General features: G+C 44.7%; 1 protein-coding gene across 5 annotated transcripts in view; it reads left to right on the top strand.

Moving 5' to 3' along the window:
• Positions 1 to 21,432, top strand: part of LOC137441672 (pancreatic lipase-related protein 2-like) — a 31,728-nt gene extending 10,296 nt beyond the window's left edge. The window contains exons 1-15 of one of the 5 annotated variants that reach the window (XM_068139289.1): positions 2,043 to 2,061; positions 3,124 to 3,245; positions 3,576 to 3,765; positions 5,599 to 5,647; positions 6,519 to 6,673; positions 9,275 to 9,400; positions 11,265 to 11,399; positions 13,247 to 13,355; positions 14,227 to 14,343; positions 14,419 to 14,541; positions 16,120 to 16,238; positions 17,396 to 17,525; positions 17,823 to 17,934; positions 19,083 to 19,250; positions 21,043 to 21,232. In XM_068139289.1, coding sequence (XP_067995390.1) covers positions 5,608 to 5,647; positions 6,519 to 6,673; positions 9,275 to 9,400; positions 11,265 to 11,399; positions 13,247 to 13,355; positions 14,227 to 14,343; positions 14,419 to 14,541; positions 16,120 to 16,238; positions 17,396 to 17,525; positions 17,823 to 17,934; positions 19,083 to 19,250; positions 21,043 to 21,154 — 1,446 coding nt within the window. In that variant the 5' untranslated portion in view covers positions 2,043 to 2,061; positions 3,124 to 3,245; positions 3,576 to 3,765; positions 5,599 to 5,607 and the 3' untranslated portion in view covers positions 21,155 to 21,232. Of the gene's footprint in view, positions 1 to 2,042; positions 2,062 to 3,123; positions 3,246 to 3,575; positions 3,766 to 5,598; positions 5,648 to 6,518; positions 6,674 to 9,274; positions 9,401 to 11,264; positions 11,400 to 13,246; positions 13,356 to 14,226; positions 14,344 to 14,418; positions 14,542 to 16,119; positions 16,239 to 17,395; positions 17,526 to 17,822; positions 17,935 to 19,082; positions 19,251 to 21,042; positions 21,235 to 21,262 lie in introns of those variants that run through there. The other 4 variants (XM_068139291.1, XM_068139288.1, XM_068139292.1 and 1 more) reach the window with 4 other exon arrangements.
• The last annotated feature ends 315 nt before the right edge of the window (positions 21,433 to 21,747 follow it).

Here is a 21,747-nt window from a genome sequence, read left to right as displayed (position 1 = left end):
AATCACAATCTAAACAAAAGTGTGTAGAAGGAGACTTCATGGCCTGTTGTGAAGGACAATCACTCCTCCGGGCGAGGTTTTGCACAAAGGATGTCAGTCTGTTCAATATCTTTATTGATGATCTGGATGAGGACATTGAGTCCATCATCAGTAAATTTGCAGATGACACCAAGCTGGAGGCAGGAGTTGATCTGTTAGATGGTAGGAGAGCTCTGCAGTGGGACCTTGACAGGCTGGGCAGATAGGCGGAGTCCAACAGCATGAGATTGAACACATCTAAGTGCCTGCTTCTACACATTGGCCACAACAACCCCATGCAGTGCTACAGGCTGGGGTCAGAGAGGCTGGAGAGCAGCCAGGCAGGAAGGGACCTGGAGGTACTGGAAGATAGTAGACTGAACATGAGCCAGCAGTGTGCCCAGGTGGCCAAGAAGGCCAACGGCATCCTGGCCTGGATCAGGAACAGTGTGACCAGTGGGAGCAGGGAGGTCATTGTGCCCCTGTACTCAGCAATGGTTGGGCCACACATTGAGTCCTGTGTTCAGTTCTGGGCCCCCCAGTTTAGGGAAGACGTTGACTTGCTAGAACATGTCCAGAGAAGGGCAAAAAAGCTGGGGGGGTTCAGAGTACAGCCGTATAAGGAGAGGCTGAGGGAGCTGGGGTTGCTTAGCCTGGAGAAGAGGAGGCTCGAGGGAGACCTTATTGCTGTCTACAACTACCTGAAGGGAGGTTATAGCCAGGTCGGGGTTAGTCTCTCCTCCCAGGCAACCAGCACCAGAACAAGAGGACACAGTCACAACCTGTGCCAGGAGACATTTAGGCTGGATGTTAGGATGAAGTTCTTCCCAGAAAGAGTAATTGGCCATTGGAATGTGCTGCCCAGGGAGGTGGTGGAGTCGCCACCACTGGAGGTGTTTAGGAAGAGCCTGGCTGAGGCACTTGGTGCCATGGTTTAGTTGATTAGATGGTGCTGGGTGATAGGTTGGACTCGATCCCAAAGGTCTTTTCCAACCTGGTTAATTCCATTCTAGTCTATGAATATATTTAATTTCATTATGGCTTTTTTTCCTCTTTTTTTTCCCCCCTCCCCTCTTTTCTTTCTAACTGAACAGTAATTTAGAATTACTTAGTTTTGCTTCAGAAGTGCAAATCCTTTCCACTGGGCGCCAGTGAGCTCAGTGTTCAGCAGCCCTCTTGCCAAGATCACACTCTCAAACAAGTTGTTCCAGTTCCTCTAGTTTAACACTAAGCCTCTGAAAAGTCCAGTGAAAGAATTTTGCCCCATCAAATTGTATGCTTAAATATATAATTTCTTAACCTCTTTGAAATCTTTTTTGTCACTAAGTTGACATAAATCAATGGAGGAAACCTGCCCACCAAACTATTGTCTCCTACCCACACTACATCTCTCTTAATAACAGAATGAATCAAAATACCACCAAAAAAAGAGAAGAATTCTCCCCCTTCTATTACTTACCTAACTATATGTTCATTTCTATGTTCTGCCTTCAATGGAAGGATATCTTAAAGGAAACCACTGATCCCTTTTATTTATAGAATAGACCAGACCAGGTTGGAAAAGACCTTTGAGACCATTGACCACAACCTCCCATGTTTCCTAAAATCATTACTCATTAGCTGCCTTTCAGATTTTGGGTCTAAAAGGAAATTATATTAACCTTCATACTACAGCACTCCCAACATGTACAATATATCTCCTGAGCATGAGAGCTATCCACTAAACAAATAAATGCTACTGACCTCTCTAACTCATTCAGTGAGCCACATTTTCTGTGATTTTCCTGTACTGTCACTAGGTTCTCACCATGGCAATGATGGTTACATCTTGACATAAGTTCCAGCTAGACAGAGGTGCTCCTTTTGGCTAGCAGTTAAGACTTCTCTGGTTTTGTCTGCTACCAGCTGCTTAAAATAACTCCTGATCCTTTTTCCTCTTACTCTTTCTCACTCTCAGACTTCCTCTCTGCTTTCCACTCTCCTCAGTCAGCTAATTTTATTCTCTGCTAACTGCATCAAAGGATACATTGGACTTAGGAACAGGTTTGTATTTCTAAGGAAATGCCATGATTCCTCTTAACTTGGCACTTTGCAACTCCAGCTCACTGCTCAGGTATTCAGCCTTGCTCCTCTGCCCTGTCCCATAAACAACGAGCTATTACCACACAGGGACTGCAGAGTTGATTAGAGAGTGCTCAGAGACACATTCTGCACTCTGACCTAGCCCATTTTGCTTGATTAGGAAGCAACATCATTGCAGCCAAGCAATCCAACTTGAAAAAAAGGACATAGGTGGATTACATCTGACTCCTATCTGACATTTGACATACAAGCTTGAAGGACAAATTCTGTGAAATTCCCAATGTCTTATGAGGACAGACTGAGGCAGTTGGGGCTGTTATCTGGAGAAGGCTCCAAGGAGACCTAATTGTGGCCTTCCAGGATCTGAAGTGGGTTACAAGAAAGCTGGGCAGGGACTTCTTAGGGTGTTAGGTAATGATAGGACTAGGGGGGAAAGGAACAAAAATAGAAATGGGTAGATTCAGATTGGATGTTAGGAAGAAGTTCTTCCCCATGAGGGCGGTGAGACACTGGAACAGGTTGCCCTTGGAGGTGGTAGAAGCCTCATCCCTGGAGGTTTTTAAGGCCAGGCTGGATGGGGCTCTGAGCAACCGGATCTAGTGTGAGGCGTCCCTTTCCATGGAAGGAGGGTAAGAACTAGATGACTGTTGAAGCCCTCTCCAACCCTGACAATTCTATGATGCTATAATTCTAAGGTAAGTGTAGAGGAAAGGAATCTGAATAAGTTAGGGAAGTGAAAAGCACTGGGTAAAAGCAGCACAGACAGATCTGGAGAGAGAATCATGGAATCATTTATTTTGGAAGATCATCAAGTCATCAACTACACACTGCCAAACTGTGTCCCAAAAGGCCACATTTATATATGACATGAATTGAGTTGAATCTGTATGTGTGCATTCAATACCATGCTGCCATCATGCCAGCTTCAAAATTAAACTGCCGGCTGCAGCAAATTATCATGGGTCTTAAAGTCCAGATTGTAAATGAGAGGCTTCCTATTCCAGTTGCTGCTTCTGGTTTCAGGATTTGGGGTGTTGACCTTTTCAGCTGTGCTGGCTGAGGGAGGGGAGACACACACATCATTTCATCGCTGACCTCTGAAGCTGCATCTGCTTTCTGCTGAGCCTTTCTGCAAACAGTCTAAGGTAACTGTGCATTGTATCAGCTCATTAAATTTCTTATCTCAACCAAGAAGGTAGATTTTTATATTACTTTCCCATCCTATCTGTGCAAGGAAAGAAGGGCTTGTGAGAACAAGCTGTGTTAACCCAAGACAATACAACTTCTAAGTAGCTGCAGGGATGCTGACTTAATTACCATTGAGTACAGTGCTTGACAACCCTTTCAGAGAAGAAGTTTTTCCTGATATCTACCCTAAACCTTCCCCCATGCAACGTGAGCCCATTTCCTCTCATCCTGTTGTTTGTTACTTGGGAAATAAGACTGACACCCATCTCACTACAATCTCCTTTCAGGTAGTTGTGGAGAGCGATAAGGTCTCCTCTCAGCCTCCTGTTCTCCAGGCTAAGCAATCCCAGTCACCTCAGCCACCTCTCAGAAGACTTGTGCTCAAGACACTTCTTCAGCTTCACTGCCCTGTTTTGGACATAATCCAGCACCTCAGGGTCTCTTCTAGTGAAAACCCCAAGCCAGATTTTGTTACAGGTAATCACTGTATTTGTTCCATTACACCTATCTCCACAGCTAGCAAAACTCAGGACCTAGTGATCTCATTCATTCTCTTAGCAACCTGCTCGCAGCGTTGGCTGTGCAAGAAATGCAATGATCAGCAGAAGTGGACAGGAAGGGTCACCTACTTCATCCTGCTGGCAACAGTCCTTCTAATGCAGCCCAGGATGCTACTGGCTGCCTTTGCTGCAAGGGCATGCTGCTGGCTTAAGGTCAATCAATATTTACCAGGACCCTTAGGTCTCTTTCTGCAAAACTTCTTTCCAGCTGATGGACCTCCAGTGTATGTTTTCAAGCTGAACCAGGTGAGGTTCAGGTTAGATGCTACAAAATACTTCTTCACAGAGAGTGTTGTGGAATATCGGAATGGGCTGCCCAGGGCTGTGCTAGAGTCACCATCCCTGGAGGTAGTTTTAAGCAGCATGTGGACCTGATGCTTAGGGACATGGATTGGTGTTGACTCTTCAGTGCTGGGTTGAAGATTGGACTGGACGAGCTTTGAGGTCTCTTCCAACCAGATGTTTTCTGCGATTCTGTGATTGCATTTTCCAGATGTGCTTTATTGCTTTTTTTTAACTCCTTTCCTTCCTTATTTCTGAAAAGCAGCAGTGAGGGGGAAGAAAGGGTCTGGAAATGAGGCACAAAAGAAGGGATTTATTGAATGAGCAGAGCAGACTCTAGACATCTCCAGGTAAAAGCAGTGTCATTAGCATAACATCATCTGACTGAACAGCTCCTGCTCCACCACCACCATTCCTGCACCCATCCCAGAGCTGGGGGCGAGACCCTCACCAGCCAAGAAACCACACAAAGGAGCTCAGCCCCAGTGAGGAGCCCCAGCCAGCACCCATGGATGATATTGGAGGAGTCATCAATCATTGCCCTAACAACCAGGGGGCCACCAGGCCCCCCGGCCTTTGTTGTCACCACCACCATCACCCAGTGGGCACCATGGGCACTCACCAGTGATGAGAGGAGGATCCTCCAGCCCAGAAGGGCTCATCTTGGAGCTTCTCCCTTTCCTGGAGGGGATTAAATAGGGGAGTGGGTGGGGAGAGCAAAGTGGCCACAGCTGGGGTGGGAGGAGACTCCAACAGAGCTCAGGTGCTCTGGGTTTGAGGGGAAAAAGGGGGTGGGTGAGGGAGGGACTTGGTGTCAGGTAGAGAAAGGACTAGGAGGAAAGGAAAAAAAAACTAGAAATGGGTAGATTGAGATTGGATGTTAGGAAGAAGTTCTTCCCCACAAGGGTGGTGAGACACTGGCACAGGTTGCCTGGGGAGGCAGTGGAAGCAGCCTCATCCCTGGAGGTTTTTAAGGCCAGGCTGGATGTGGCTCTGAGCAACCTGATGTAGTGTGAGGTGTCCCTCCCCATGGCAGGGGGTTGGAACTGGATGATCCTTGAGGTGCCCTCCAACCCCGACAATTCTGATTCTAAACTAAACTAATTTTGCAGTTCAGGCTGGATGTTAAGAAGAAATTCTTCTCGGAAAGAGAGATTGGCCTTTGCAATGGGCTGCCCAGGGAGGTGGTGGAGTCACTGTCCCTGGAAGTGTTCAAAATAAGACTGGATGAGGCGCTCAGTGCCATGGTTTGGTTGATTAGATGGTGTTCTGTGATAGGTTGGACTTGATGATCTTGAAGGTGTTTTCCAACCTGGTTAATTCTGTGTATCTGTGATTCTATATGGAATGTAGTATGAGTTTATTCTTCTCCAAGTGCAGGTCTCTGCATTTCTTTCTGTACTACACTCATAAAAACAATAAGTTATTCTAAATGAAATGCTTAACCTTCATATTCCATTTACTTTAGGTGGTTGGAATGTGGATTTTTGCATTTTATCTCCTTGGCACAGTAGCAGGTGAGACGCTATATCAATATAAACTATTCTTAGAAGGTGAATTCAGGTGAAATAATATATAGGAGGTGACTATTAGCTTTTTCCTTTGAACTGAAGCTGTAGGATGAGTTGCAGGTGATGGAAATGTTCATTACTGTGCATAGAATTAATGCTAATTGGACTAATAGAACTAATGATGATTGGTAGGCTTAACATGAGCCTGCAGTGTGCCCAGGCAGCCAAGAGGGCCAATGGCATCCTGGCCTGCATCAAGAACAGTGTGGCCAGCAGGAGCAGGGAGGTCATTCTGCCCCTGTACACTGCACTGGTGAGGCCACACCTTGAGTACTGTGTCCAGTTCTGGGCCCCTCAGTTTAGGAAGGAGGTTGACTTGCTGGAACAAGTCCAGAGAAGGGCAACGAAGTTGGTGAGGGGTTTGGAACACAAGCCCTATGAGGAGAGACTGAGGGAGCTGGGGTTGCTTAGCCTGGAGAAGAGGAGGCTCAGGGGTGACCTTATTGCTCTCTACAACTACCTGAAGGGAGGTTGTAGACAGGCAGATGTTGGTCTCTTCTCCCAGGCAACCAGTACCAAAACAAGAGGACACAGTCTCAGGCTGCGCCAGGGGAGGTTTAGGCTGGAGGTTAGGAAGAAGTTCTATACAGAGAGAGTGATTGCCCATTGGAATGTGCTGCCTGGGGAGGTGGTGGAGTCACCATCATTGGAGGTATTCAGGAGGAGACTTGATGGGGTGTTTGGTGCCATGGTTTAGTTGACTAGATGGTGTTGGGTGGTAGGTTGGACTTGATGACCTCAAAGGTCTTTTCCAACCTGGTTAATTCTGTGTTCTGTATAGTCTGACATACAAACAAGGCTTTTTCTTCTTCTCTAGGTAAAGAAGTTTGCTACGAAAGGCTTGGCTGCTTTACAGATGACCCACCATGGTCTGGGATACCAGGGAGACTTCTGACAGGTTTGCCTGACTCTCCAGAACATATGAACATCAGCTTCTCTCTCTACACCAGAGAAACAGGAAACAACTCACAGGTGACAATGATTTTTAGCATCAAGAACTGACTAAACCTACAAATGTTTGTTACCTTGTAAAAAAGTCTCTGTCAGTAGTTGTAGGCAAACAAGTCAGGAAAAGAAGGCAGTTTGAAGTTATAGTAAAGAAGGTACTTTGGGGTAAAGCATAAAAAAATGCTGTGAACTAACTGTAAGACACAACAGCTGTCTTGTCAGGATGTGGGTTATGGAAGCCTACCTGTTGCATGCGTTTAGGTCTCTGAGGAAAATTGAAGACTGGATCAAATAAACACCCTTCTGAGTACTCAGACTGGACAGCAGTCATTGCTGTCCTACAGGGAAGCTAAGCTAGGAAGATATTGTGACGTTTAAAAATAGAAGTCTGAAGAAGATTGATTTTTATGCAGTTTCCAAAGCCACATTCCATCCTGACATCTGAGTGATTTCCCGTTCTTACTTGTCTGCACTCTGAAAATGAAGACAGAGCTACTCAGCTTGCATATACCCTGATACACTGAGCAAATCAATGTGGAGCAACCTGTAAGTTCAGGAACTGGGACCACATCACTCCAGCCTATGAAACCACTAAATTCCTTTCAGACTCTCAAACTTAGTGTCCCCTGAGCTACACAGGATTCCTCTGTCATGAGCTATGATACCATTACTGCCATTGATTACATCATTGCTTACAGCAATCCCAGGTGCCATGCTGAGAATTCAGCTCAGGCTCTCTAAGAATCTGTGATACCTGTAATACACTATGGTGATCTGCAGAGCAGGGACATGTGAGAACACAAGAAACATTCAGCAGCAGGTTACTCAGCACTTCTGGTCTTGACAAAATAAGTCTCGTATCACTAAGGCTGGAAGAGACCTCAAAGATCATCGAGTCCAACCTGTCACCACAGACCTCATGACTAGAGTAGGGAGGACACTACTGCCCACTGCAGGCTTGAACTCACAACCTTCCCATTAGGGGTCTTATGCACTACCAACTGAGCCACCTCTCAAGCTAAGTCAAAGTACATCTTGTACTAATTCCCAGCTAGTAAACATTAATGTATCTATGACTTAGGGCACACCTCATCCACACTCAAAATCCCTGAGCTCACACCACCGACCCTGTGTTTGTTTGAAAACCACACAGTCAGATATCATTAGCAGGGCAAAAGGAAAATACATAACTAAGCAGCTTGCAGCAATGTGTGAAAAATCAGCATTGCCCCTCTTGCACGTGATTCCTGCATGAAACTCTGCCTTTCTGAAACACCTCATGACAAAAATAGGCATAGAAACATCACCTATCTGGAAAAAAACCAAAACCAAACTAAACATAACAATAAACAACAACAACAAAAAAACCCAAACAAAAACTCCCAAACAAACAAAACCCTTCTGTTGCTTTGGCACAGAGCAGCACATTGAAATCAAAGGTCAGATGAACAAAAGGGCAAACTAAAGCAGGACATGTGGAGTTGGTGGGCTGCTCTCTGGAGGAACTCATCCAATTCAGGTCAACAGGAGTCATGCAACCCTGTATCCCTTTTTGACTGCCTCCTATTCCACATGATGGTGTTCTTCCTGCATTAAGCACAGGAGATAGCAGCAGAAGAAACCACATGGGGACAACTGCTTTGAAACCCCATAGTGGAATTTCAAAAGGCGAGATACAGGGGGGTTTTGAGTTCCAAAAATCATAGAATCACAGAATTGTTAGGGTTGGAAGGGACCTCCAGGATCATCCAGTTCCAAACCCCTTGCTATGGGCAGGGACACCTCACACTATATCAGGGTGCTCAGAGCCACACCCAGCCTGGCCTTAAAAACCTCCAGGGATGAGGCTGCTACCACCTCCCCAGGCAACCTGTGCCAGTGTCGCACCACTCTCACAGGGAAGAATTTCTTCCTAGCATCCAATCTGAATTTACCATTTACCCACTTCTATTTTTTTTTTCCATTCCCCTAGTCCTATCATTACCTGACACCCTAAAAGTCCCTCCCCAGCCTTCTTGTAGGCCCCCTTAAGATACTGGAGGGCCACAATAAAGTCTCCTCAGAGCCCTCTCTAGACTGAACAGCCCTAACTCTCTCAGTCTGTCCTCATAGCAGAGGTGCTCTAGCCCTCTGCTCATCCTCATGGCCCTTCTCTGGACATGTTGCAGCACCTCCAGATCCTTCCTGTAATAGGGGCTCCAGAACTGGACACAGGGCTCCAGGTGGGGTCTCACCAAAGCAGAGCAGAGAGGGAGAATCACCTCCCTCAACCTGCTGGCTATGCTTCCCTTGCTGCAGCCCAGAATGTGATTGGCTTTCTGGGCTGCAAGTGCACACTGCTGGCTGATGTTGAGCTTCTCATCCACCAGCGCCCCCAAGTCCTTTTCTTCAGGAATGCTCTTAATCCAGGCCCTGCCCAGCCTATAATGTTGCTTGGGATTGCCCCAACCCAGATGCAGGACCTTGCATTCGGTCTTGTTGAACCTCATGAGGTTGTCAAGGTCCCTCTCAGACTTTGTCCATTCAAAGTGGTCCCTTGAATCCTACAGAAGGACTGACTAGGTGACTTATAAAAATATTTGAAGATCTGAATAACTGAAACTATTTCTTTGTTTTCACACACAGGTGATCTCAGCAGTAAACTCCTCAACCATCCAAAAATCACATTTTTCCTCACGGAGAAACACCTCCTTCATCATTCATGGATTTGGCAGCACTGGGAAAAAAGGCTGGGTGGTAGAAATGTGCCTGGTATGAGAGAGTATCCTCTGATTTCCATCAGCAGTTGTAACTACAATCTGTCAGTATCATTTAGGTGCTAACATTCACCTTCTGCTTTGCAAGTCGCTAGGCAATAGCAGATACCGAAAGTCAAACTACCATCACTCTGGAAGATGCAGCAGAGCCAAGGATTCTTGGTCATCTCTGACATTATGCTTCTCTAGAGACTTTCCCTCTCCAAACTCTTCGTATCAGATCAAACCAATAAAATGAGCACAGATGTCCCCAGACTACTGTGCTGGATTCAACAGTTCACTGCTTCTTCCAATGGGGGCAGCTGAACTGGTTTTCAGTCAGAAGACCTTCCTGAGTTAAAAAGCTCAAGTTTCAGTCTACAAATACTATTCTGGTTCACTGCTACTCAGATTTGAATTCTGAAATGTGGAAGCTGCCAGAAAACCAGCAGAGTGCACTGTGTCAGTGACAGCCTTGGCTCTGATAGATAAGGAAAATCTGCACTGATTTCTGCCTCTTCCATGCTAGCAGGAAAAAGGGCAAGCTAGGAGAAGACCACCACTGAATACTCACTAACAAATCTGCAGCATTATTTTTGTTCCTAAACCTATGAAAACTTTTAATCTAGAATATTACAATTCCATATTATTTTTCTGTTGAAAAGAAGGGCAATTCTATCTGCTTCTCCACTCTACACACTCAGGCTGCCTACAGTGTCCAGGACTCAATGCCCTATCACGTCAGTTTTCTGTTTTCCTCGTCACTCACCTTCAGCTGTTTATCATGGATTAACTTTTGGTAGTTCTTTTAAAGGACACTCCATTTTCTCTCTCAAGTCTTAAGTGAACCTTAGCCACAGAAAGCTACAACTGCAGACTTTAATACTTAATTCTTCCAGTGGAAAAAAAAAATCACTGATCTCTCCAAGCCTGTGATTGATGTATTAGCTTTCTTCACTGAAATAGAAATTTCTACTCTACTCCCAAACTTTTCCAGTCTGATGTGACTCCCTCAGTTTTAAGGGCACTTGGTCAATCAGTCTGCTTCCTATGACATTTAGTGAAGCTACCAATATCCCTCAAAGAAAGTCACATAGAAACTACTGTGCAATTGTGTGGCAAGTCCCAGACTGAGGAATGTGATGTGATGAGGGCTGAAAGCAAGTGCCAGGAGGAAAGGCAATGGCTTTAAGCTTGAGGATGGCAGATTTAGACTGGAGATTAAGAAGAAATTCTTTACAGTGAGTGTGGTGAGACACTGGAATAGGTTGCCTAGGAAGGTTGTGGGTGCCCTCTCCCTGGAGGTTTTCAAGGCCAGGCTGGAGCCTTGAGTAACCTGTCTAGTGGAAGGTGTCACTGCCCATGGCAGGGAGGTTGGAACTAGAGGATCCTTAAGGTCCTTCCCAACCCAAACCATTCTATGAATTCTATTTCATATGTGCATACAAATGATTTGTAAAATCTTTCTATTAAGGTCTTTAATAACTGGTATTTTTTAGATCAATGGCTTGCTATATTCTGTCATGTAAGAAGATGCTGTGAGGGTGACAAAACACTGGGATGGGCTGCCCAGAGCATTTGTGGAGTCTCCTTCTCAGGAGACATTCAAAACCTGCCTAGACCCCTTCCTGTGTCACCTAGTATAGGTGATCCTGCTCTGGGAGGGGAATTGGACTAGATGATCTCTTGAGGTCCTTTCCAACCCCTAATATTCTGTGGCTTAAGGTATTTAAGTGCAGTACAGGCTACAGTGAAGAGTTCTATTTAGTAAGGAATGAAAAAATCCCTTATGATGTTTCCTTTTAATGTCTATTCTGATGTAAGTTCAATCTCTGATTGCTGTTTCCTTAAATACTTAGCTTTATGTGTTCTCCCATCAGCTGTTACTGGAAGTGGAAAACATCAACTGCATTGCTGTCGACTGGAAAGAAGGTGCAAAAGGCACCTACGTGAGCGCCGTGAACAACCTCCGTGTGATTGGGGCTGAGGTTGCTTATTTCATTATCACTTTACAGGTAAAGGACACAGCTTTACCACCTACCACCCTCAAGTACATCTAGTGGGGTTATGCTGCTGCTGCTTTGATATTGAACCTTGTCCAGTGCATCGGGGAGAGCTGTACAATGCGGGAGGTTGAGATCCGGGTAATTGTACTAATTATCAGCTCCGTGAGGATTTCTCACAGCCACGGAGGACGCAAACTAAGGGAATGTGGTTTAAGAGAGGTGCAAATTACCTAAATACCAGTAGGTGGCAACATTTCCATGCGATGATGCAGCAAGGAGGAACGCAAGGGAGAGGCAGCAAGGCTCGCCAGTTCAGCGCTTATCACAGTCTTGCTAAAGACTACGTTCGTGTGCTAGAAGTAAACTAGCTTAGCATCACTGAAACGAGCAGGAGCTGGCTCACTTGATCATGCCGTTTGCTGTCCACAGGCATGATAAACTGCCCAGTTGACTTGTAGTTGTGAACTTCATGCAAGTGCCTGCATCTACATGTGCAGCGCAGAACTGCTCTGTTGAAAAGTTTAAAGGTATCAGCATTTCCCCTTGGCTTCAGAAAGACTCATGACACAAAAATCAGAACCCTGTCTGGCTATAGACTTGATCCTGATCAGGAGTTGTTAGTTAAAGTGCTGCAAGGGGTAGTTCAGAGCCCACAAGACAAAGTGGGTTCACAACTTTGTGAGCACCTGAGTATTAGAGAATGCTTCCCCAGAATCTGCTGGGTTACAACCTACTTTTTCTACTTAGGAATCTTACACATTTGCTTCTGTAACTTTCTTTTTGGTCTTCAAACCCCAGGCCACCTGAAGATGGGTTCATTTGCATATTTAGTATCTATCATTGCACTATTTGCAGTCTAGGCCTCTCTTTTTCTTAAAAAAAATAATAATTAACAAAGGCAGAAATAATTCTTAGACTTTCGTCTCCCCCCCTCCCAATTTATGAATTCCTGGACTCTGATTTTAGGAAAGGTTATGCCACATTGTGAATGGAAGTACTGCAGTAAAATGTGTTCAGAGGAATTTGTTGTCTAACATGAACTAACAACAACCTAACAGTAGACAAATACTGCAGGGTGGTTTTTTTTTGGTACATGCATGACAAAGTCAAACTCAGTGCAAAGCCTACAAGCAACCCTTGTTACTTTTGGTCAGTACAAATCCCTGGATGAAACATGAGCCCTACATGCAGCCTAGATGCTGATTCATCTCTGTTTCCACCTTGAGCACACATAAGATCTCTGCTGTGCAGGTCTTGTGCATGGTGTACTTGGCAAAGAGAATACAAAATACACCAGGTTGGAAAAGACCTTTGAGATCATCAAGCCCAACCTTTCAGCCAACACCATCTAATCAACTAAACCATGGCACTAAGTGACTCATCCAGTCTTTTTTTTAAAGAAGAAAATTGATATCACCCCACCTAAGCTTACCAGTGAAAAGACTGAGTGCTATGACCACATATTCTAAGCAGGGGCATGAAAAATAGATGTGATCAAAAAGGGCACCTCAATAGAGTAAATGAAGAAAAACTGATCTTGCTGATGGAAGATGAAATTAGGAATTCATCCAAATAATAAAGAAGTTTGCTATTTCATTACCAATGGTGACTGAATATGGTAACCATATGCCAACACTGCTCCAGTGAATCCATCATCACTAGGCATTTAAAACTCTAGACTGGATCGTTTTCTAGCAAGTCATAATGTCACTAAACAATAACAAAATCAAGGAACTCACACCCTATTTGCTATGCAGGAAGTCAGTCTAGATGTTCCCAAAGGCCCATGAGGTAAGACAACTTCTCTGCTTGCTATTTAAAGCCTGTGTATTCTTGTCTCTCATCTTCACAATTAGAAACTCTTCAAGTACTCCCCTTCAGAAGTCCATTTAATTGGCCACAGTCTGGGAGCACATACTGCAGGGGAAGCAGGAAGAAGGATCAGAAGCATCAGAAGGATCACAGGTAGGCTGTTCACCAAGGTGCAGAGTTAACAGAGTGTATTTATAAAGGAAGGAAACTTGCCACACATTGGTCTGTGGACTGGAATTCAATTATTTGCAATGCTGGGGAGCAGACAAACTTTATGCTAGATTAGGTTACAAACTGCATAGTGAAGGACAAACATATTAGCATTGCTATCATTCCTTGGGTTACATCAAGCCCTTAACAAAGACAAAGCAACACACCAATAATCCTTAGTTTTGTCCTAGTCTTAAAGATAGTGGCCTTCCAGTATCTGAAGGGAGCCTACAAGAAAGCTGGGGAGGGACGTTTTAGGGTGTCAGGGAGTGACAGGACTAGGGGGAATGGAAAACAAATAGAAATGGGTAGATTCAGATTGGATGTCAGGAAGAAGTTCTTCCCCATGAGGGTGGTGAGACATTGGAACAGGTTGCACAGGGAGGTGGTGGAAGCCTCATCCCTGAAGGCTTTTAAGGCCAGGCTGGATGTGGCTGTGAGCAACCTGCTGTAGTGTGAGGTGTCCCTGCCCACGGCAGGGGGCTTGGAACTGGATGATCCTGGAGGTCCCTTCCAACCCTAGCAATTCTATGATTCCCAGGCCACTAACAAGCTCACAGGTAATAAAATGCCTCCTTCATAGTAATATAATGCCATGATATACTCTATTGGGAAATAACTTCCTTCTGTCAAAAGTTTGCAGAAAAGGTTCACAAAACCATATTATTGGACTTTTTCTTTTCTTTTTCCAGTTTACTTTAAAATTCATATTGTTATTACCCCACAACCCTCGTGCTCTACTCAATATCTGATGTTTTGACACATGCAACACTTCTCTCCTTCCCCCGACTAATAAATGTGGTGGGTTTTTTAGGCTTGGACCCTGCTGGGCCCTATTTTGAAGGTTTTCCTCCTGAGGTGAGGCTGGATCCTTCAGATGCAGAGTTTGTTGATATTATCCACACTAATGCTGCTCACTTTCCTGCTGCAGGTAAGGGTTCATCAGCAGGTAAGTATCTGGAGGCATAGGCCTGGCACTCAGACACTGACATAATTTGTATCTCAGGGCTTGGAATGTACAACACCACTGGTCACCTGGACTTTTACCCCAATGGAGGAACTGTGATGCCTGGATGCACTGATTTAATTCCAGAGATGAAACAAAGTGATTTTGAAGCTATTATTGCAGGTAACCATACATTGCCAACATGCAGCAGTGCTTTTTTTTTTTTGTTCAGTTCTGAAATGTGAACTGTGAAAGCAACTGTCCTTTGGGGAGAAAATGGCAGAGTGACAAAATGCATTTTTGCCTCTTTACTCGTAAATGAGGAGAGCAAGAAACAAAGACTGGATCAGAACAGTGCTCCCCAGGGAGGACTGCATGGAAAGGAGGCATGATACAGGCCTAAGCTTTGCTTCTGTTGTTTGAAACTGGACCTGCAGAATACAAAAAGGCAGGGATCAGGGAGTCCTCAAGCCCAACAACTCAACATCCCTACCAGGAAGTTTTCCAGGCTGAGACAGGGCAGCGTCATGACCAATGACACCATCACCTTTACTTTCTTGCAGGTGCTGCAAAGAGCATCTCACATCTTTAAGGCATGAATTAGGTGAAAACACTCAGTGTTTTCAGGAACTGTGCATGCCATTCCTCTCCACCTGAGACTTCTCTCCCTTCACAGGCTTTGGAGAGTTTGACAGAAGGCTAGTGGATTCTTCTTGTTCTATTAAGCCCTGTAAATTTCAATTAACGTAATCTTGTGACATCTTTTGTATACATATACCCACACACACATGCACAGAGCTGTCTTCTTAACGGGGACTATTACACCCTGGCAGACCAATGCATCTCAGTTGAAATCTTGGGGAAACTGGCACACAAAAAAGCCAAGGCACTTTATAGAATCATAGAGTCAACAAGGTTGGCAAAGACCTCAGAGATCATCAAGTCCAACCTATTACCCAACACCTCATGACTGACTAAACCATGGCTCCAAGTGCCATGTCCAATCCTTTGTTGAACACCTCCAGGGACAGGGACTCCACCACCTCCCTGGGCAGCACATTCCAATGGCAATCCCCCTGGGAAGAACTTTCTCCTCACCTTGAGCGTAAACTTCCCCTAGTGCGTCTTGAGACTGTGGCCTCGTGCTCTGGTGCTGGTTGCCTGGGAGAAGCGACCAACCCCCACCTGGTTACAATCTCCCTTCAGGTAGTTGTGGACAGCAATAAGGTCTCCCCTGAGACTCCTCTTCTCCAGACTAAACACCTCCAGCTTCCTCAGCATCTCCTCACAGAGCTGTGCTCCAGACCCCTCCCCAGCCTCATTGCCCTTCTCTGGACACATTCCAGCATCTCAATATCCTTCTTAAACTGAGGGGCCCAGAACTGGACACAGTACTCAAGGTGTGACCTAACCAGTGCTGAGTAGAGGGGCAGAATGACCTCCCTGCTCCTGCTGGCCACACTATTCCTGACCCAGGCCAGGATGCCATTGGCTTTCTTGGCCACCTGGGCACACTGCTGGCTCGTGTTCAGCCAGCTGTCAACCACTACCCCCAATTCCCTTTCTGCCTGGCTGTTCTCCAGCCACTCTGTCCCCAGTAGTAACTTCTAGTGCAACTAGAAATGTGTAAATTCAGAGCAAAAGTGCTTACAAGACCACACTGCTGTTGTGTGCCTTTGTTTCCATGGTGAGGCGAGTGCAACTCTCGTACAGCAGAACAGGAGGTTACTTCATGAATGCTCATAAATTTTGTCCCAACAGATGTTACTGTCTTTGGGGGGTGTCATCACTCACGCAGCCATGAGTTTTATTTTGAAAGTATCCTCTATCCCACTGGATACCTTGGATATGCCTGTGAAACATATGACTCCTTTCAGTCAGTAAGTATATTGGCCCAGGAATGGGTGAGCTGTAAAGAAAATAAACCCATCTGTGCAGAGAGCACTTGGATGCCAGTGGCTGTGCTCTCATGGTGTGGTTTGGTTTCAGGAGACATGCAGTGCAGCACAGAGGTTCCATCAACTACTCTGCTCTGAAAAATGAATCCTGAAGCACAGATGATATCACAGTACATTAGAGGCTGGAAGGGACCTCCAGAGATCATTTGATCTAACCCTCCTGCCAAAGCAGGATCACCTAGGGTAGTCTGCACAAAAATGCATCCAGACAGGTTTTGAATGTGTCCACAGAAGGAGATTCCATGACCTCTCTGGGCATCCTGTTCCAGTGCACCATTGCCCTCGCTGTAAAGAAGTTTCTCCTCATGTTGAGGTGAAATCTTCTATGTTCAAGCTTGAACCTTTTGTTTCTTGTCTTATTACCACACACCACTGAAAGAAATTGGTCCCCTCCACTTGACACCCACCCCCCCCAGATATTTATAGACATTGATCAGATCCGGTCTCAGTCTTCTCAAGACTAAACCGCCCCAGGTTTCTCAGCCTCTATTCAGAGGTTTCTCAGTCTCTCTTCATATCGTCAAATAGGAAGGGAAAAAAAAAAAAAGCCCCCTACAATTCTTACCCTAAACCTTTATGCAAATAACACTGAGGTTAGCTGTATCTATCTTACTAATTCCTGCCTGGAAGAGAGATTTGGAGCCTCCAAAAACATTGACTCTTCTCTAATTTGCGTTGAGCAATGATGACAGCACCTAAACAAATGCACTGATAAATTATGTTCCACTCTTTTCCCCCTCATACTGTGTTGCAAAGTGGATGCAGGTGAGTTCCCTTCCACTAGGAGAGTAAAATTAGCTTATACCTTTGTCCTAGATGGTAGATGACAAATATTTGAACTAGGGAGTTTTAGACTGTTATCCATAGAGGTATTAAACCTGCTCATTCCACAATCACTTAGTATGTATGGGTACAGAGCTTACCTGAAACAAGCTTATCAGATTTTTGGTGGCAAGATGTGAGAACAGGCAGCACTGCCACAGCTTTGCACGATCAGAACAGCATCAAAAGCCTTCGTTTTATCAGAGCTGGAATGGAAACAAATACTCCTCATTAACTGATGCTCTTATTTTCCCTAGGGAGACTGCTTCCCTTGTCCCCAGGAGGGATGTCCAATGATGGGCCACTATGCAGACAGATTCCCAGATAAATTGAAGAGGGTAAACCAAAAGTACTTTTTAAATACAGCAGCAGACCCACCTTTTGCTAGTAAGTGGAGGAGGGATTTATTTTGTTAATGGTTGATGATAGTTGAAAAGTAATTGCCTTGATGTGCCTTACAGACGTGCAGCTCTGTTGCTTTCATAAGCAGGTGCTAACATCTCTGACAAAAATGCTGCATTAGTTACCACAATTCAAGCTCACTAAAGCTTTCATTTGCTAGCACAGAGGAATTCCTGTTAGGGAAAAAGAAAAAAAAGAGAGCTGTCCAGTATACTAGGACTCTTAGATCTCTCATATCAATGGCATTCTAGTTTTATTTTGCTTTTGCTTGCCTTTATGCAGCCTGGAGACAAGAAGTATTTATCAGACTGTCTGGCGTAAAGAAAATGAGGGGAGACATAAACCTAGTTTTCCATGACACAGAGGGGAACACAAAAGAATATGAAGTTGCCAGGTAAGACAAATCAGTATTTTCCTATAGCATTTAATGCCTGCTAACTTTAATCATAGAACTGTTAGGGTTGGAAGGGACCTCAAAGATCATCTAGTTGCAACCCCCCTGCCATGGGCAGGGACACACTGTCCACACAGTAAGTATTTGCACTGCTTAGATCTGTATTGCAGACCTTCTACTAAACATCAGATACACACACACACAAACAAAAAGCTATTCCACAGGTTAGACCTCCTTCCAAAAGGGAGTGGGAGACACTTTCTCTCCATGAGTTATATGGCTTTACAATAAATTAGGGATGCAGTTTGACTGAGTTGCTCTTAAAACCAAACCCAAACCCAAACCCAACCCAAAACCTAAAACAGAAACAGAAAACCAAACCAACCAACCAACCAAAACTAAAACCCCAAGCCCCACACTTTACACCTCTGGAATGCACACACCTTTCACACTAGCATGACATCATACCTGTCAGGATACTCACTCCTCATGCTGACAGGGCATTGCTTTGCCAGTGACTTGATGTATGATCTTACACAACGCAATCTTGTGTTTAAACCTACCAAATGAGCAAGGTGGATACCTCCTTCCTCCCTAGGATATGTCAAAACCCATCATTACTCTGTAAATGGCACATTTATATGGTCTGGGCAGTAAGTTTCGTTCACAGCTCATATTATCTCACACTGGCCACCAAAGTAGCAGCTCTCACTGTCTTCTGTACCTGCTCTGAGACAAGGGCTTCCATGAATTCTCCACCATTCTCTTTGCATGTGCAGACCAAAGCCCCACAGAAGTTCCCAGCTCATCTCTAATATCCTCCCTGAAAACCTCACCTGGAGCTCTCCCTGTGGTGATACCTGTAAAACTCAGCACACTTGGACACTGGAGGCAGTTATAGTCTCACCTTTAGCATCTCCCAGTGGTCTCCTGACATGTGGACACTTAAAATTTTTCATATTGCTTTTCATCTTCTTCTTCTTCAGACCATGACAACCCAGATTCTTGGTCCAGTATCTTACTCTGTTACAAAGGACAGCAAATTCCTGTTGTAACAAAGGGGAAAACTCAGATCTTGTGGAGAGTGCAGTTCAGTTCAACACTCAAAACCATTAAACTCAGAATTATTGTCTTCATTCTATTTGCAGTGGAGTCCTCTCTCAAGATGAAGTTTATACCAAATACCTTGATGTTGAAATTAATCCAAATAATACTAAAAAAATTGAATTCCTCTGGAACAAAACCATATTTACTCTGCTCTGGGCAAGACTGGGAGCAGAAACAGTCGATATAATTTATGGAGAAGATGGACACAGGTAAGTAGGTCAAAGGAATGGAAAAAGTGCAAAAGCTGTGGGAGAAAAGGGTTGAAAAATGGCATTGGTAAACTGGACACATGGTTTACAATCAACAATGTGTATTTCAGTAATGTCAAGGGCAAGATATTACACATTGGCCAGAAACATCAAATGTTTGAGCGGAAACCAGAGAATAATTGTCTGGAAAGGAAGATAGCAGTGAATGATTTGGAACATGCACTGGTTTGCCACAGCAAAGCACAATCTCAAGCTGTGCCAGGGGAGGTTTAGGCTGGATACTAGTAAGAAATTCTTCACAGAAAGAGAGATTTGCCATTGGAATGTGCTGCCCAGAGAGGTGTTTAAGAAGAGACTGGATGGGGCACTTGGTGCCATGGTTTATTTGATTAGATGGTGTTGGGTGACAAGTTGGACTTCATGATCTCAAAGGTCTTTTCCAACCTGGTTAATTCTACACTATTCTATTCTATTCTTACAAAGAAGATAAAGTATGTCTTTATGTATTAGCAGGCTTATTGGATAGAAGATCTAGAGAGTAATTATTGTAATCAAAAGAAGCAGGGCCAGCAGGCTGAGAGAGGTGATTCAGATACTGTGCTCTGGTGAGACATCACTTGGAGCGCCGTGTCCAACTATGGCACCTCCAACACAAGAGAGATGTAAGCCTGCTGGAGTGGGTCCAGAGCAGTGCCACAAAGATGATCAGAGGGCTGGAGCACCTCTCCTACAAAGACAAGCTGAAAGAATTGGGGCTGCTCATTACAGAGAAGAGAAGGCTTTGGGGGGACCTTACAACTCCATTTCAGTATCTAAAGGGGAGCTACAGGAAGGCTAGGGAAGGACTGTTCAGAAGGTCTTGGAGTGATAGGATGAGGGGCAATGCTCTTAAACTGGAGCAGGGTAGTGACTTGATATAGTCCTAGGCAGCCTGATGTAGTTGGAGGTGTCTACTCACTGCAAGGGGCCGGACACAGTCTCAAGCTGCGCCAGGGGAGGTTTAGACTCGAGGTGAGGAGGAAGTTCTTCACCGAGCGAGTCATTCGTCATTGGAACGGGCTGCCCAGGGAGGTGGTTGAGTCATTGACCCTGGAGGCGTTCAAGAGGAGATTGTACGTGGCACTTGGCGCCATGGTCTAGTCATGGGCTCTGTGTTGATAGGTTGGACTCGATGATCCTCGAGGTTCTTTCCAACCTAAGTGATACTGTGATACTGTGTGATACTGTGACCTTTGAGGGTCACTTCCAACTTGATGTAATATGTGAATCTGTTATTTGCATAACTGGGACAAGACTGTAACCAGAAGCAGGGACATTTTACAGCTTGGAGAACATACTTCAGGAACAATGCACAGAGACTGAAGTGTGGCAAAGCAGCAAATAAGATTTAGAAAACAATGTGTGTGGAGGAGGTTAAGAAAATGTGTTTCTCAGCAAAGACAAGCCTGGAGAAGTGTCCCAGTCAGCTGTATTCACTGGGTTTAAGTCAAGGTTTCCTTGAGGCATTTTACAACAGAATAATTATTGGTTTGTAGGCTGCCATTGCCACAGATTATTTAGAAGAGCTGATGAAATTGCTTTCGATGTGAGCCCATAAAAAAAGCCACAAAGCTTTGATTGGGGTTAAGCACCTAGCCCAAATAAAGAGAGCTCAACAAGACACCTGTCTGATGTTTTCATCTAGAGCTCTATTTGTGAATCCTGAGATTAATTTTATTCATTTAGTAAAAGCCAGGTTTTTACAGCTGATCCCCAAAAGAAGGAAATTCACCTTGTTACTGTTAATGTGCAGATGCAAACGTTCTGCAGAGCAGTTTCTTACGACGGCTCACGTGGGTTTATTGATCAGACTAACAAGCCTCAAGGTGACAGAAAGGCTTACGTGGGTTTATGGACCAAACTAACAAGCCTCAAGGTGACAGCTGACAATCTTTCGTCTTTCTTTGTAGGAAAATAGATAAATAAATCTTGCTTTAAGGTGTTTTGGGGTTTGTTTCTTTTTTTCTTCCTAGGTCAACATTTTGTGGCCATGGAACTGTGACATATGGAGTTCCTCAGTTACTCTCACCCTGCTAGAGGTGACCTAGGAGAGCTGTTCTGTATACAACAGCTGAGCAAACCATCAGTCCTGTGCATGAGTGCACAAGGCTATTAAAGCAAAAAAAAATAATATATAATCAAACTGCCTGTTGCCTGCCTCAGTTTTTTTTCGTTCTCTGAAAGCACACTGTCCGTGTTTTCTCTGGAAGAAACTGGAAATTCTATTTGCTAAAATCCATTTGTAACTGCACAGTCTTACTCTACCAGAGCCCCAAGGTAAGAACTGCTTCCCACCACACTGATAATGTGCTGGATTTTATATCTCTCAAACACTCTCAAAGCAGCACGCTACCTCAGCACATTCCTGAGACTGGGACTAGTCCCAGGCACCTTCTTTTCTGCAGCCTGTGGTATCCCTCAAAACTTTCCAGAGACATGAGCACTGCCCTCAGAAGAT

This window comes from Melanerpes formicivorus, unplaced genomic scaffold (genome assembly GCF_026170545.1).
Source record: "Melanerpes formicivorus ecotype bairdi unplaced genomic scaffold, bMelFor1.0.p_v2 SCAF_6, whole genome shotgun sequence".
NCBI lineage: Eukaryota > Metazoa > Chordata > Aves > Piciformes > Picidae > Melanerpes > Melanerpes formicivorus.
Note: the sequence above shows the minus strand (reverse complement) of the source record. Positions and strands in the feature narration are given on the sequence as shown.